Below are 18,460 nucleotides of genomic sequence, written 5' to 3' on the forward strand. Positions count from 1 at the left end.
GTGCCATACACCATTATCATTGTGTCATACATTACCATCATTGTGTCATACACCACAAACTTTGTGTTATACACTACAATCTTTGTGTCATATACCACCGTCATTGTGTCATACACCATCATCATTGTATCATACACCAAAATCATTGTGTCATGCAATGCCATTATTGTGTCATACACCACCATCATTGTGTCATACACTACCATCATTGTGTCTTACATCACCATCATTGTGCCATACACCAAAATCATTGTGTCATACACTGCTATCATTGTGTCATACACCATTATCTTTGTGCCATACACCGCTATCATTGTGTCATACACCACCATCATTGTATCATGGACCACCATCATTATGTCATTCACTACCATCATTGTGTCATACACTACCGTCATTGTGTCATACACAAGCGTCATTGTGTCATACACCACCATCATTGTGCCATACACCATTATCATTGTGTCATACATTACCATCATTGTGTCATACACCACAAACTTTGTGTTATACACTACAATCATTGTGTCATATACCACCGTCATTGTGTCATACACCATCATCAATGTATCATACACCAAAATCATTGTGTCATGCAATGCCATTATTGTGTCATACACTACCATCATTGTGTCATACACTACCATCATTGTGTCTTACATCACCATCATTGTGCCATACAGCAAAATCATTGTGTCATACACTGCTATCATTGTGTCATACACCACCATCTTTGTGCCATACACCGCTATTATTGTGTCATACACCACCATCATTGTGCCATTCACCACCACCATTGTGTCATTCACCACCATCATTTTGTCATACAAAACAATCATTGTGCCATACACCACCATCATTGTGTCATACCCTGCCATCCTTGTGTCATACACCAATGTCATGGTGTCAAACACCATCATTGTGCCATACACCACCATCATTGTGTCATACACCACTGTCATTGTGTCATACACCACTATCATTGTGTCATACTCTACCCTCATTGTGTCACACACCACCATCATTGTGCCATACACCACCAACATTGTGTCACACACCACCATCATTGTGTCATACACCACCATCATTGTGTTGTACACTGCCATAATAGTGTCATACCCACCATCATTGTGCCATACACCACCATCATTGAGACATACACTACTATCACTATGTCATACACTACCATCATTGTGTCATACACAACTATCAATGTGTCATACACCACCAGCATTGTGTCATACACCACTATCTTTGTGTCATACACCACTATTATTGTGTCATACACTGCCATCATTGTTTCATACACTTCCATCATTGTGTCATACACTGCCCTCATTGTGTCATACACAACCAGCATTGTGTCATACACTGCCATCATTGTGTCATACAAAACCAGCATTGTGTCATACACTGCCATCATTGTGTCATACACTGCCATTATTGTGTCATACCCCACCATCACTGTGTCATACACCGCCATCATTGTGCCATTCACTGCCATCATTGTCATACACTGATATTTTGTGCTATACACTACCATCATTGTGCCATAGCCCACCATCATTATGTCATAAACCACCATCATTGTGTCATACACCACAATCATTGTATCATACATTGCTATCATTGTATCATACACCATCATCATTGCGTCAAACACTGCAATCATTGTTTCATACACCACTATGACTTTGTCATACTGCATCCTCATTGTGTCACACACCATCATCATTGTACCGTACACCACCATCATTGTGTCACACACCACCATCATTGTGTCATACACCACCATCGTTGTGTCATAAACTGCAATCATTGTATCATACAAAAATATCCTTGTGCCATACACCACCATCATTGTGTCATATACTGCCATAATTGTGTCATACCCACCATCATTTTGTCATACACCACCATCATTGTGCCATACACCACCATCAATGAGACATCCACTACAATCACTTTGTCATACGCCACCATCATTGTGTCATACACCACCATCATTGTGCTATTCACTGCCATCATTGTTTCATACACGATAACCATTGTGAAATACATCACCATCATTGTGCCATACCCCACCATCATTGTGTCATACACCACCATTATTGTGTCATACACCACCATCATTGTGTCAAACAATGCCATATTTGTGTCATTCACCACCATCATTGTGTCATACACCATCATCATTGTGTCATACACTGCCATCATTGTGTAATACACCACCATCATTGTGACATACACCATCATCATTGTGCCATACACTGCAATCATCGTGTCATACAGCACCATCATAGTGCTATGCATTGCCATCATTGTGTCATACACCACCATCTCTGTGCCATACACCACCATCATTGTGTCATTCACCACCGTCATAGTGCTATGCAGTGCCATCATTGTGTCATACACCACCATCATTGTGCCATTCACCACCATCATTGTGTCATACACAACCATCATTTTGTCATACACAGCAATCATTGTGCCATACACCACCATCATTGTGTCAAACACTGCCATCATTTTGTCATACTCCACCATCATTGTGTCATGCACCACCATCATTGTGTCATACACCACTATCATTGTGTCAAGCACTGCAATCATTGTGTCATACACCACTATTATTGTGTCATACTCCACCCTCATTGTGTCACACACCACAATCATTGTGCCATACACCACTATCATTGTGTCAAACACTGCAATCATTGTGTCATACAACACTATCATTGTAACATACTCCACCCTCATTGTGTCACACACCACCATCATTGTGCCATACACCACCATCATTTTGTTATAAACCACCATCATTGTGTCATACACCAAAATCATAGTGTCAGACACTGCCATCATTGTGTCATACATCACCATCATTGTGTCATACACTGCCATCATTGTGTTATATATTACCATCATTGTTTCATACACAACTATCGTTGTGTCATACACCACCATCATTGTGTCATACACCACCATCATTGTGTCATACACCACCATCATTGTGTCATACACCACCATCATTGTGTCATACACCACCATCATTGTGTCATACACCACCATCATTGTGCCATACACCACCATCATTGTGTCATACACTTCCATCATTGTGTCATACACCAACATCAATGTATCATATGCTGCCATCATTGTTTTACACATCACCATCGCTGTGGCATACACCACTATCATTGTATCACGCACCACCATCATTGTGTCATACACTACCATCATTGTGTCATACACTATCGTTATTGTGTCATACACAAACATCATTGTGTCATACACCATTATCATTGTGTCATACATTACCATCATTGTGTCATACATTACCATCATTGTGTCATACACCACAAATATTGTGTCATACACTACAATCATTGTGTCATATACCACTGTCAATTGTGTCATACACCATCATCATTGTATCATACACCACCATCATTGTATCATGCAATGCCATTATTGTGTCATACACCACCATCATTGTGTCATACACTACCATCATTGTGTCTTACATCACCATCATTGTGCCTGTTACGGACCCGAGCCCAGCGTCCGAGCACGAAGCTGTGACGACCACGCCATCTGTGGGTCAGCTCCCGAAACCCCCTCCAAATGGACAGCGCCATCTAGTGAGGACAGGATATACCGGCCACAGGGGCTGGTTTCCCGTCCTAATCAGCTCGTAACATAGCCGCTGCTGACCTCTGGTGAGGTGACACTTAGGCAGCAACGCCATCTATGTAGTGGATAGGTGGGCGTTTGTGTTCAAGCCTGTAAGTGAGGTGCCCTAGAGTGTAATTAGTACTGATGGCGTGTTTGATCACAGAGTCGACCTGGGACTGCTGGATTGGACGATGGGCAGTCTACCCAAGGCAGCCGTAGGACCTCCATGTGTTTGCTGCAGAAGCTGTGAGTCACCCCCCGGATGAACACTGTTGTGTTAGCCTGCCTGTGATGTGGCAGTTGAGGAATTGTCGTACCCTGGGCTGACTGGTGGAGAAGACTAGCCACTGGTTTGTTGTGGTGAGGAGAGTGATCTGTGGAATCACACGAGGCTCCTGCCTAGGGCTCGCAACCCTAATATCGGTCGTGGAGTGGCCTAACCAGCGGAGCTGATTGAAACCTGCCAGCTACAGGCTGGATTTGTGGTTGACGGCCTCCACGACGGTGCACCCAGTGGGACTGTGATTTGGCTGACCTGTGGCCGGGGTAGACTCGTCTAGAGAATCTATGGATTCATCGTGAGGCCACAAGAAGAGGACCAAGGGCTAAGCATCGTTGAGCACCGTGGAACACTCCGCGTCTTCAGAGGAAGACCATATTGTATATTATAGTGTTTATACCCCCCCACCGTGTGATAATTTATATATTTATTTATTGGTGATGGTAATTATATATTTAAGTTTAGTGCCTTTGTCTCCCTTCCCCTTTAATTTACTTGCGTTACTGAACGCACCCCTTGAAAGCCACTACTAGCTTGGGGCCGGATACCTAAACTCTACTAACATCAGAGAAAGAACCCAGTTGCGACCCAAAAGGGCCGTAACAGTGTCATACACCAAAATCATTGTGTCATACACTGCTATCATTGTGTCATACACCACCATTGTGTCATACACCACCATCATTGTGCCTTACACCACCATCATTGTGCCATTCACCACCACCATTGTGTCATACACCATCATCATTTTGTCATACACAACAATCATTGTGCCATACACCACCATCATTGTGTCATACACTGCAATCATTGTGTCATACACCACTGTCATTGTGTCATACACCACCATCATTGTGCCATACACCACCATCATTGTGTCATACACCACTGTCATTGTGCCAAACACCACTATCATTGTGTCATACTCTTCCCTCATTGTGTCACACACCACCATCATTGTGCCATACACCACCATCATTGTGTCACGCACCACCATCATTGTGTCATACAATGCTACTACTGTGTCATACACCACCATCATTGTGTTATACACTGCCATAATAGTGTCATACCCACCATCATTGTGTCATACTCCACAATCATTGTGCCATACACCACCATCATTGAGACATACACTACTATTACTATGTCATACACCACCATCATTGTGTCATACACCACTAATATTGTGTCATACACCACCATAATTGTGTCATACACCACTATCGTTGTGTCATACACCACTATTATTGTGTCATAAACTGCCATCATTGTTTCATACACTTCCATCATTGTGTCATACACTGCCATCATTGTGTCATACACAACCAGCATTGTGTCATACACTGCCATCATTGTGTCATACACTGCCATTATTGTGCCATACCCCACCATCACTGTGTCATACACCGCCATTATTGTGCCATTCACTGCCATCATTGTGTCATACACTGCCATCATTGTGCTACACACCACCATCATTGTGCCATAGCCCACCATCATTGTGTCATAAACCACCATCATTGTGTCATACACCACAATCATTGTATCATACATTGCCATCATTGTATCATACACCATCATTGTGTCATACACTGCTATCATTGTGTCATACACCTCCATCATTGTGTCATACACAACTATCATTGTGTCATACACCACTATCATTGTGTCATACACTGTCATCATTGTGCCATACATAAATATCAGTGTATCATACACCATCATTATGTGATACACTGCCATCATTGTGTCTTACACCACCAAAGTTGTATCATACACCATCAATGTTTCATACACCACCATCATTGTGTCATACACAACCATCAATGTGCCTTACACCAACATCATTGTGTCATACATCAACATCATTGTGCTATACACCACCATTATTATGACATACATCACCCTCATTGTGCCATACACCTCCATCATTGTTTCATACACCACCATCATTGTGTCATACACTGCCATCATTGAGGCATACACTGCTATCATTGTGTCATACACCACCATCATTGTGTCATACACTACTATCATTGTGTCATAAACCATTATCATTGTGTCATACACCACTATCATTGTGTTATACACCACCATCATTGTGTCATACACCACTATCATTGTGATATACACAACCATCATTGTGTCATACACTGCTATCAATGTATCATACACTACCATTATTGTGTCATACACCAACATCATTGTCTCGATCACCACCATCATTATGTCATACACCACTGTAATTGTGTCATACACTACAATCATTGTGCCATACACAACTATCATTGTGTCATACACGTTCATCATTGTGTCATACACTCTAATCATTGTGTCATACACCACCATCATTGTGACATACACCACCGTCATTGTGTCATACACCACCATCGTTGTGTCATACATCATCATTGTTTCATACACCACTATCAATGTGTCATACACCACTGTCATTGTGTCATACACCATCATCATTGTGTCACACACCACCGTCATTGTGTCATACACTACCATCATTGTGTCATACACCACCATCATTGTGTCATACACCACCATCATAGTGTCATGCACTGCCATCATTGTGTCATACACCACCGTCATTGTGTCATACATTTCCATCATTTTATCATACACTATCATTGTGTCATACACCACCATTATTGTGTCATACACCACCATCATTGTGTCATACACCAACATCATTGTGTCGAACCCCACCATCATTGTGTCATACACCACTGTAATTTTGTCATACACTACAATCATTGTGCCATACACAACCATCATTGTGTCATACACCATCATTATTGTGTCATACACTGTAATCATTGTCATACACCACCATCATTGTGTCATATACTGTCATCATTCTGTCACACATTACTATCATTGTGTCATACTCCAACATCATTGTGTCATACACCACCATCATTGTGTCATACACCACCATCATTGTGTCATACACCACCGTCATTGTGTCATACACCACCATCATTGTGTCATACATCATCATTGTGTCCTACACCATCATTTTGTCCTACACCACTATCAATGTGTCATACACCACCGTCAGTGTGTCATACACCACCATCATTGTGTCATACACCACCGTCATTGTGTCATACACTACCATCATTGTGTCATACACCACCATCATTGTGTCATACACCACCATCATAGTGTCATACACTGCCATCATTGTGTCATACACCACCTGCATTGTGTCATACACTGCCATCATTGTGTTTAACATCACTATCATTGTGTCATACACAACCATCATTGTGTCATACACCATCATTGTGTCATACACCACAATGATTGAGTCATGCACAAATGTCATTGTGTCATATATCACCATCATTGTGTCATACACCACTATTATTGTGTCATGCACCACAATCATTGTGTCATACACCACCGACATTGTGTCATACACAACAATAATTGTGTCATTCATCACAATCATTGTGTCATACACTGCCATCATCGTTGCATACACTGCCATCATTGTGTCATACACCACCATCATTGTATCATATGCTGCCATCATTGTGTCATACACCAACATCATTGTGTCATACACCACTATCATTGTGTCATACACCACAAACATTGCGTCATACACCACCATCATTGTGTCATACACCACTATCATTGTGTCATACACCACTATCATTGTGTCATATACCACTGTCATTGTGTCATACACCACCATCCTTGTTTCATACACACCATTATTGTGTCATACACCACCATCATTGTGCTATACACCACCATCATTGTGTCATACACTGCCTTCATTGTGGCATACAACACCATCATTGTGACATACACCATCGTCATTGTTTCTTACATCACCATCATTGTGCCATACACCAAAATCATTGTGTCATACACTGCTATCATTGTGTCACACACCACCATCTTTGTTCCATACACCACCATCATTGTGTCATACACCACCATCATTGTGCCATTCACCACTATCATTGTGTCATACACCACCGTCAATGTGTCATACACAACCAGCATTGTGCCATACAGCACCATCAGTGTATCATTCACTGTCATCATTGTGTCATACACCACCGTCATTGTGTCATACACCACCATCATTGTGCCATACACCACCATCATTGTGTCATTCACCACCGTCAAGTGCTATGCACTGCCATCATTGTGTCATACACCACCATCTTTGTGTCAAACACTGCAATCATTGTGTCATACATCACTATCAATGTATCATACTCCACCCTCATTGTGTCACACACCACCATCATTGTACCCTACACAACCATTATTGTGTCACACACCACTATCATTGTGTCATACACTGCTATCATTGTGTCATACACCACCATCATTGTGTCAAACACCACCATCGTTGTGTCATAATCTGCCATCATTGTATCATACACCACCACCATTGTGTCATACACCACCATCATTGTGTTATACACTGCGATAATTGTGTCATACCCACCATCATTGTGTCATTCGCCACCATCATTGTGCCATACACCACCATCATTGAGACATACACTACTATCACTGTGTCATACAGCACTATCATAGTGTCATACACTACTATCAATGTGTCATACACCATACTTATTACGTCATACACTACCATCGTTTTGTCATACACCACTATTATTGTGTCATACACTGCCATCATTGTGTCATACACTGCCATCATTGTGTCATATACTGCCATCATTGTGTCATAAACAACCATCATTGTGTCATAAACTGCCATAATTGTGTCATACACTACTATTATTGTGCCATACACCACCATAATTGTGCCATACACCACCATCATTGTGCCATACACCACCATCATTGTGCCATACACCTCCATCATTGTGTCATACACTTTCATCATTGTGCTATACACCACCATCATTGTGCCATACTCCACCATCATTGTGTTATACACCACTATCATTGTGTCTTACACCACTGTCAATGTGTCATACACCACAATCATTGTGTCATACATCATCGTCATTGTGTCATATACCTCCGTCATTGTGTCATACACCACCATCATTGTGTCATACACAACGATTATTGTGTCATACACCACAATCATTGTGTCATACACCACCGTCATTGTGGCATACACCACCCTCATTGTGTCATACTCCACCATCATTGTGTCATACACCACCATCATTGTGTCATACACCACCGTCATTTTGTCATACACCACCATCATTGTGTTATACACCACTATCATTGTGTCCTACAGTGCCATCATTGTGCCATACACCACCATCATTGTATCATACACTGCCATCATTGTATTATACATCACCATTATTGTGTCATACACCACCATCATTGTGTCATACACCACCATCTCTGTGTCATACACTACCATCATTGTGTCATACACCACCGTCATTGTGTCATACACCACCATCATTGTGCCATACACCACCATCATTGTGCCATACACCATTATCATTGTGTCATACACTGCCATCATTGTGCCATATACCACTATCATTGTGCCATACACCACCATCATTGTGCCATACACCACCATCATTGTGTCATACACCACTATCATTGTGTCATACACCAATATCATTGTATCATACACTGCCATCATTGTTTCATACACCACCATCATTGTGCCATACACCACCATCACTGTGACATACACCACTATCATTGTGCCATACTCCACGATCATTGTCCCTTTCACCACCATCATTGTATCATACACTGCCATCATTGTTTCGTACACCTCCGTCATTGTGTCATACACCACCATCATTGTGACATACACCACAATCATTGTGCCATACACGACCATCATTGTGTCATACACCTCCATCATTGTGTCATAATCCTCCATCATTGTGCCATACACCACTATCATTGTTCCATACACCACCATCATTGTGACATACACCACCATCATTGTGACATACACTGCCATCATTGTGCCATATACCACCATCATTGTGCCATACACCACCATCATTGTGCCATACACCTCCATCATTGTGTCATACACTTCCATCATTGTGCCATACTCCATCATCATTGTGCCATACACCACCATCATTGTGTTATACACCACCATCATTGTACCATACCCCACCGTCATTGTGTCATACACTGCCATCATTGTGCCATACACCACCATCATTGTGCCATACATCACCATCATTGTGTCATACACCACCATCATTGTACTATACACCACCATCATTGTGCCATACACCACCATCATTGTGACATACACCACCATCATTGTGTCATACACCACCATCATTGTGTCATACACCACCATCATTGTGCCTTACACCATCATCATTGTGCAATACACCACCATCATTGTGTCATACACCACCATCATTGTGTCATACACCACTATCATTGTGTCATACACCATCATTATTTCATACACCACTATCATTGCGTCATACACCACTATCATTGTGACATACGCCACCATCATTGCAGCATACACCACTATCATTTTGCCATACACCACCATCATTGTGTCATACACCACCATCATTTATCATAGGGCCATACAACACCATCATCTGTCATAGGGCCATACACCACAATCATTGTGTTACACACCACCATCATTGTGACATACACCTCCATCATTGTGACATACACCACCATCATTGTGACATACACCACCATCATTGTGACATACACCACCATCATTGTGACATGCACCATCATCATTGTGTCATACACCACCATCACTGTGTCATACACTACAATCATTGTGTCATACACCACCGTCATTGTGTCATACACCACCATCATTGTGTCATACACCACCATCATTGTGTTATACACAACCATCATTATGACATACACCACCATCATTGTGCCATACACCACCATCATTGTGTCATACACTGCCATCATTGTATCATACACCACAATCATTGTGCAATACACCACCATCATTGTGCCATACACTACCATCATTGTGCCAGACACCATTATCATTGTGTCATACACTGCCATCATTGTGCCATATACCACTATCATTGTGCCATACACCACCATCATTGTGCCATACACCACCATCATTGTGCCATACACCTCCATCATTGTGTCATACACTTCCATCATTGTGCCATACTCCATCATCATTGTGCCATACACCACCATCATTTTGTTATACACCACCATCATTGTGTCATACACCACTATCATTGTGTCATACACCACCATCATTGTATCATGCACTGCCATCATTGTTTCATACACCACCATCATTGTGCCATACACCACCATAACTGTGACATACACCACTATCATTGTGCCATACTCCACGATCATTGTCCCTTACACCACCATCATTGTATCATACACTGCCATCATTGTTTCATACACCACCGTCATTGTGTCATACACCACCATCATTGTGACATACACCACAATCATTGTGCCATACACGACCATCATTGTGTCATACACCTCCATCATTGTGTCATACTCCTCCATCATTGTGCCATACACCACTATCATTGTTCCATACACCACCATCATTGTGACATACACCACCATCATTGTGACATACACTGCCATCATTGTGCCATATACCACCATCATTGTGCCATACACCACCATCATTGTGCCATACACCTCCATCATTGTGTCATACACTTCCATCATTGTGCCATACTCCATCATCATTGTGCCATACACCACCATCATTGTGTTATACACCACCATCATTGTGTCACACCCCACCGTCATTGTGTCATACACTGCCATCATTGTGCCATACACCACCATCATTGTGCCATACATCACCATCATTGTGTCATACACCACCATCATTGTACTATACACCACCATCATTGTGCCATACACCACCATCATTGTGACATACACCACCATCATTGTGTCATACACCACCATCATTGTGTCATACACCACCATCATTGTGCCTTACACCATCATCATTGTGCAATACACCACCATCATTGTGTCATATACTGTTTTCATTGTGCCATACACCACCATCATTGTGTCATACACTGTTATCATTGTGCCATACACGACCATCATTGTGTCATACACCACCATCATTGTGCTATACACCACCATCATTGTGTCATACACCACCATCATTGTGTCATACACCACTATCATTGTGTCATACACCATCATTATGCCATACACCACTATCATTGTGTCATACACCACGATCATTGCGTCATACACCACTATCATTGTGACATACGCCACCATCATTGCATCATACACCACTATCATTTTGCCATACACCACCATCATTGTGTCATACACCACCATCATTTATCATAGGGCCATACACCACCATCATCTATCGTAGGGCCATACACCACTATCATTGTGTTACACACCACCATCATTGTGACATACACCTCCATCATTGTGACATACACCACCATCATTGTGACATACACCACCATCATTTTGACATACACCACCATCATTGTGACATGCACCACCATCATTGTGTCATACACCACCATCACTGTGTCATACACTACCATCATTGTGTCATACACCACCGTCATTGTGTCATACACCACCATCATTGTGTCATACACCACCATCATTGTGTTATACACCACCATCATTGTGTTATACACAACCATCATTATGACATACACCACCATCATTGTGCCATACACCACCATCATTGTGTCATACACTGCCATCATTGTATCATACACCACAATCATTGTGCAATACACCACCATCATATTGCCATACACCACCATCATTGTGCCATACACCATTATCATTTTGTCATATACTGCCATCATTGTGCCATATACCACCATCATTGTGCCATACACCACCATCATTGTGCCATACACCACCATCATTGTGCCATACACCACCATCATTATGCCATACTCTATCATCATTGTGCCATACACCACCATCATTGTGTTATACACCACTATCATTGTGTCATACACCACTATCATTGTGTCTTACACTACCATCATTGTATCATACACTGCCATCATTGTTTCATACACCACCATCATTGTGCCATACACCACCATCACTGTGACATACACCACTATCATTGTGCCATACTCCACGATCATTGTCCCTTACACCACCATCATTGTATCATACACTGCCATCATTGTTTCATACACCACCGTCATTGTGCCATACACCATCATCATTGTGACATACACCACAATCATTGTGCCATACACCACCATCATTGTGCCATACACCTCCATCATTGTGTCATACTCCTCCATCATTGTGCCATACACCACTATCATTGTTCCATACACCACCATCATTGTGACATACACCACCATCATTGTGACATGCACTATCATCATTGTTACATACACCACCATCATTGTGTCATACCCCACCCTCATTGTGTCATACACTGCCATCATTGTGCCATACACCACTATCATTGTGCCATACATCACCATCATTGTGTCATACACCACCATCATTGTACCATACACCACCATCATTTTGCCATACACCACCATCATGGTGACATACACCACCATCATTGTGTCATACACCACCACCATTGTGTCATACACCACCATCATTGTGCCTTACACCATCATCATTGTGCAATACACCACCATCATTGTGTCATACACTGTTATCATTGTGCCATACACCACCATCATTGTGTCATACACTTTTATCATTGTGCCATACACGACCATCATTGTGTCATACACCACCATCATTGTGCTATACACCACCATCATTGTGTCATACACCACTATCATTGCGTCATACACCACTATCATTGTGACATACACCATCATTATTGCGTCATACACCACTATCATTGTGACATACGCCACCATCATTGCGTCATACACCACTATCATTGTGACATACGCCACCATCTTTGCGTCATACACCACTATTATTGTGCCATACACCACCATCATTGTGTCATACACCACCATCATTTATCATAGGGCCTACACCACCATCATCTATCATAGGGCCATACACCACAATCATTGTGTTACACACCACCATCATTGTGACATACACCTCCATCATTGTGACATACACCACCATCATTGTGACATACACCACCATCATTGTGACATACACCACCATCATTGTGACATACACCACCATCATTGTGTCATACACCACCACCATTGAGTCATACACCACCATCATTGTGACATACACCACTATCATAGGGACATACACCACCATCATAGGGCCATACATCACCATCATTGTGTCATACACCACCATCATAGGGCCATACACCACCATCATTGTGTCATTCACCACCATCATAGGGCCATACACCACCATCATAAGGCCATACACCGCACATGATGGAACTATTTAGTTCCAAAAAATAAAGTCTAGTTCTTGAATTATTCGCAATAGCTATTAACAAAAAAATTAATAAAATTAAATCACACAGCAATTGTGAGAGACTTGTTGAGTTTTTTTTGTTTAGTGATAAAGAAGAGCTGCACATATAGATTTATTTTGTACACAAGTTCGATGGCTTTCAAAAGAAAATTACCTAGCCAGGCTTGTTAATCTATTGGGTACAATTTTCAGTTTCTGGGAAAGTGGAGGAGACTTTTATTTTTAATTTTTGTTTATATACAAGAGTTGTTACATTGTTGTACAGCCACTAGCACGCGTAGCGTTTCGGGCGGGTCCTTAATCCTATGTTCCCTGGAAAACGACCCGCCAAATCGTTTTACAACCAGGTATTCATTTTACTGTTGGGTAAACAGAGGCTACAGTTGAGGATTGGCGCCCGGTCAATCCTCCCCGGCCAGGATACAAACCCAGGACAAAGCGCTTGCGAAACGCCGGGCAAGCGTCTTACCACTACGCCATTGGGGATTGCATAAAATAAAAATGCACTTATTGACTGCAGTCAAAAAAATATTGACATAAGAAAGAAATAGAACAGATACATGCACGCGAGGACACATAGGAAGTAGAAGAGATACATACATGAGAGAACACATAAGACCAACACTCACGTGCCGGTGATGAGTCACAATAACGTGGCTGAAGAATGTAGACCAGACCACACACTAGAAGGTGAAGGGACGACGACGACGTTTCGGTCCGTTCAGCACCATTCTCAAGTCGATTGTTGACTTGAGAATGGTCCAGGTCGGACCGAAACGTCGTCGTCCCTTCACTTCTAGTGTGTGGTCTGGTCAACCAACACTCACATACCTAGACAAACACTGAGACCAACAGCAAAACATCAAGTACAACCTTCACAGTGAATAATTATTAACAAAGTAAAAATGTCTTTTTAGTTTGCATTATGTAAAGCAATCGCCTCTAATGATTAAAGTGAACAAAAGGACACAAAGGGGACAATAGGGGTAAAAAGCTTGAGGAACACTGGAACAAGGAGTCAACTCACGTCGACGAGTCTGGCCTTAGAGAGGACATAGAAGCCATTGACGCTGAAGGGCGGGAAGCGGTCCAGCAGGTCCAACAGCAACGTCAGCTGCAACACGCCAATTGGGTTACAAACACACGTTAATGATGTAACCACCACAGGAGGAACACTGACTCAGGGCAAGGAGGCACTATACTTCTCCAGCAGGGACATGACATTCAGAGACGGCAGGTATGGTAACATCAATGATCCGATTCGACTGGAAACTTATGGTTGAAAGATCTCTTGTGTACTCTGTACTATCTCAGCTTTAACTAGTGTACCCTGCACCATCTCAGCTATAACTTTTTTTTTGTTTTTGTTTTTTTTCCAGGAATATTTCTGCGCGGGCCCTAAGCCTCTGGCTGGCCCACTAAGTGTTGCTTGTTTCTGTTTTACTTGGGCGGAGTATGAATATTTATGTCTCGTAAGGTCGCTTCAGTAAGATTTTGCCATATGTGTTTAACAACTTCTTCTGCTCTGTTGAGTCTAAGTTGAAATCTTAATGGATTTGTAACTGTGCACTGTGTTAGATAATGTTCCAGTGGTCTATCGGGCATTTCTCCACAGTGCTGACATTTCCTCTCATCTTAAGGAACCTGTAAGCCTATTTCCCATGCACATGGGTATCAAGGCCTGATGCGATGTAAGTGTACTTCTGTTGCTCTACTGCTCCCTTTCATCAAACTAAGTTGTTCGTACTTGGTTGAATTCTTGTACCAACCCGCAAATCCTGATGTTGCAACTGCTGTGTTGTGGTCACTGTACATCTTTTGCATTGCTCTGTTTCTAATTTCTTTCTTAATCTGTGATAAACTCTGTGGTATGTAAATGTCTACATTTCTTCTCTTAGTTGCAAGTTTTGCAGCATCGTCTGCAATACCATTTCCTATTATTCCCACATGACTTGGTACCCAGTTGATAAGAACCCGTCGGCCTTGACGTTTGAGTGCTTGCATTAATGATACGACATTTGTGATCAGATATATGTTATCACATATGTGTTCTTCTTGCAAGGTTTCAATGACAGTTCTCGAGTCTGTATGTATGATAACATGTTGTCGGTGTTCAGTAAGTGCATGTTCCAAACCCTTTTGAATGGCTAGCATCTCTGTTTGTAAAGTCGAACACCCATTTGAGTGCCTACAACTATTTACAGAGTTTCCTGCTTTAACTGCAGCTCCGGTTTCTTGTACCTGCTGGTCTATTGATCCATACCTATAACTAGTGTACCCTGCACCATCTCAGCTATAAATTCTTTACCCTGCACCATCTCAGCTATAAATTGTGTACCCTGCACCATCTCAGCTGTAACTTGAGTAACCTGCACCATCTCAGCTATAACTTGTACCCTGCACAATCTCAGCTACAACTAGTGTACCCTGCACCATCTCAGCAATACCTATTGTATCCTGCACCAATTCACCTATAACTAGTGTACCCTGCACTATCTCAGCTATAGTGTACCCTGCACCATCTCAGCTATAACTGGTGTACCTTGCACCATCTCAGCTATAACTGATGTACCCTGCACCATTTCAGATATAACTAGTGTACCCTGCACTATCTAAACTATAACTAGTGTACTCTGCACCATCTCAGCTATAACTAGTGAACCCTACACTATCTCAGCTATAACGCGTGTACCTTACACCATCTCAACTATAACAAGTGTACCCTGCACCATCTCAGCTATAACTTGTGTACCCTGGACCATTTCAGCTATAACTTGTGTACCCTGCACCTTCTCAGCTATAACTTGTACCCTGCACCATCTCGGCTATATCTTGTGTACCCTGCACCATCTCAGATATAACTTGTGTACCCTGCACCATCTCATCAATATATTGTGTACCCTGCACCATCTCAGCTATAACATGTACCCGGCACAATCTCAGCTATATCTTGTGTACCTTGCACCATCTCAGCTATAACTTGTACCTTGCACCATTTCAGCTATAGATTGTGTACCCTGCACCATCTCAGCTACATCTTGTGTACCCTGCATCATTTCAGTTATAACTTGTGTACCCTGCACCATTTCAGCTATACCTTGTGTACCCTGCACCATCTCAGCTATGACTTGTTCCCTGCACAATGTAGGCTATAACTTGTGTACCTTGTAACATCTCAGGTATAACTTGCTCCCTGCACCATCTCAGCTATAACTTGTGTACCCAGCACCATCTCAGCTATCACTTGTACCCTGCACCATCTCAGCTATATCTTGTGTACCCTGCACCATCTCAGCTATAATTTGTACCCTGCACAATGTAGGCTATACCTTGTGTACCTTGCAACATCTCAGCTATAACTTGCTCCCTGCACCATCTCAGCTATAACTTGTACCCTGCACCATCTCAGCTATATCTTGTGTACCCTGCACCATCTCAGCTTTAACTTGTACCCTGCACCATTTCAGCTATAACTTGTGTTCCCTGCACCATCTCAGCTATATATTGTGTATCCTGCACCATCTCAAATATAACTTGTGTACCCTGCAACATCTCTGCTATAACTTGTACCCTGCACCATCTCAGCTATAACTTGTGTACAATGCACAATCTCAGCAATAACTTGTACCCTGCACCATCTCAGCTATATCTTGTGTACCATGCACCATCTCAGCTATAACTTGTGTACCCTGTAGCATCTCAGCTATAACTTCTGTACCCTACACTATTTCAGCTATAACTACTGTACCCTGCACCATTTCAGCTATACCTAGTGTACCCTGCACCATTTCATCTATAACTTATGTACCCTGCACCATATGACCTATAACTTGAACCCTGCACCATCTCAGCTATATCTTGTGTACCCTGCACTATCTCAGCTAAATCTTGTATAACCTGCACCATCTCAGCTATAAATTGTACCCTGCACCATTTCAGCTATAACTTGTGTACCCTGCACATTCTCAGCTATATCTTGTGCACCCTGCAACATTTCAGCTATACCTTGTGTACCCTGCACCATCTCAGCTATAACTTGTGTACCCTGCACCATCTCAGCTATATCTTGTGCACCCTGCACCATCT

General features: G+C 42.2%; 3 protein-coding genes across 3 annotated transcripts; all 3 read right to left on the minus strand.

The window, feature by feature from the left end:
- Positions 1-215: 215 nt before the first annotated feature.
- Positions 216-545, minus strand: LOC138350960 (uncharacterized). The gene has a single exon (XM_069302421.1). The coding sequence runs from the start codon at positions 543-545 to the stop codon at positions 216-218; it is 330 nt and encodes a 109-aa protein (XP_069158522.1).
- A 1,312-nt stretch (positions 546-1,857) lies between these two features.
- On the minus strand, positions 1,858-2,616 carry LOC138350961 (uncharacterized). The gene has a single exon (XM_069302422.1). It carries the CDS (start codon positions 2,614-2,616, stop codon positions 1,858-1,860), a length of 759 nt encoding a protein of 252 aa, XP_069158523.1.
- A 2,383-nt stretch (positions 2,617-4,999) lies between these two features.
- Positions 5,000-5,710, minus strand: LOC138350962 (uncharacterized). Its single transcript, XM_069302423.1, has one exon. It carries the CDS (start codon positions 5,708-5,710, stop codon positions 5,000-5,002), a length of 711 nt encoding a protein of 236 aa, XP_069158524.1.
- Between the last annotated feature and the right edge of the window lie 12,750 nt (positions 5,711-18,460).

The sequence above is a fragment of the Procambarus clarkii genome, chromosome 48 (genome assembly GCF_040958095.1).
Source record: "Procambarus clarkii isolate CNS0578487 chromosome 48, FALCON_Pclarkii_2.0, whole genome shotgun sequence".
In the NCBI taxonomy this organism is placed as follows: domain Eukaryota; kingdom Metazoa; phylum Arthropoda; class Malacostraca; order Decapoda; family Cambaridae; genus Procambarus; species Procambarus clarkii.

Bases quoted from the DNA above. Each gene is read 5' to 3' on its own strand.
- LOC138350960 (XM_069302421.1), bottom strand. From the start codon at position 545: ATGACGGTGGTATATGACACAATGATTGTAGTGTATAACACAAAGTTT.
- LOC138350961 (XM_069302422.1), bottom strand. From the start codon at position 2,616: ATGATTGCAGTGCTTGACACAATGATAGTGGTGTATGACACAATGATG.
- LOC138350962 (XM_069302423.1), bottom strand. From the start codon at position 5,710: ATGATGGCAGTGTATCACATAATGATGGTGTATGATACACTGATATTT.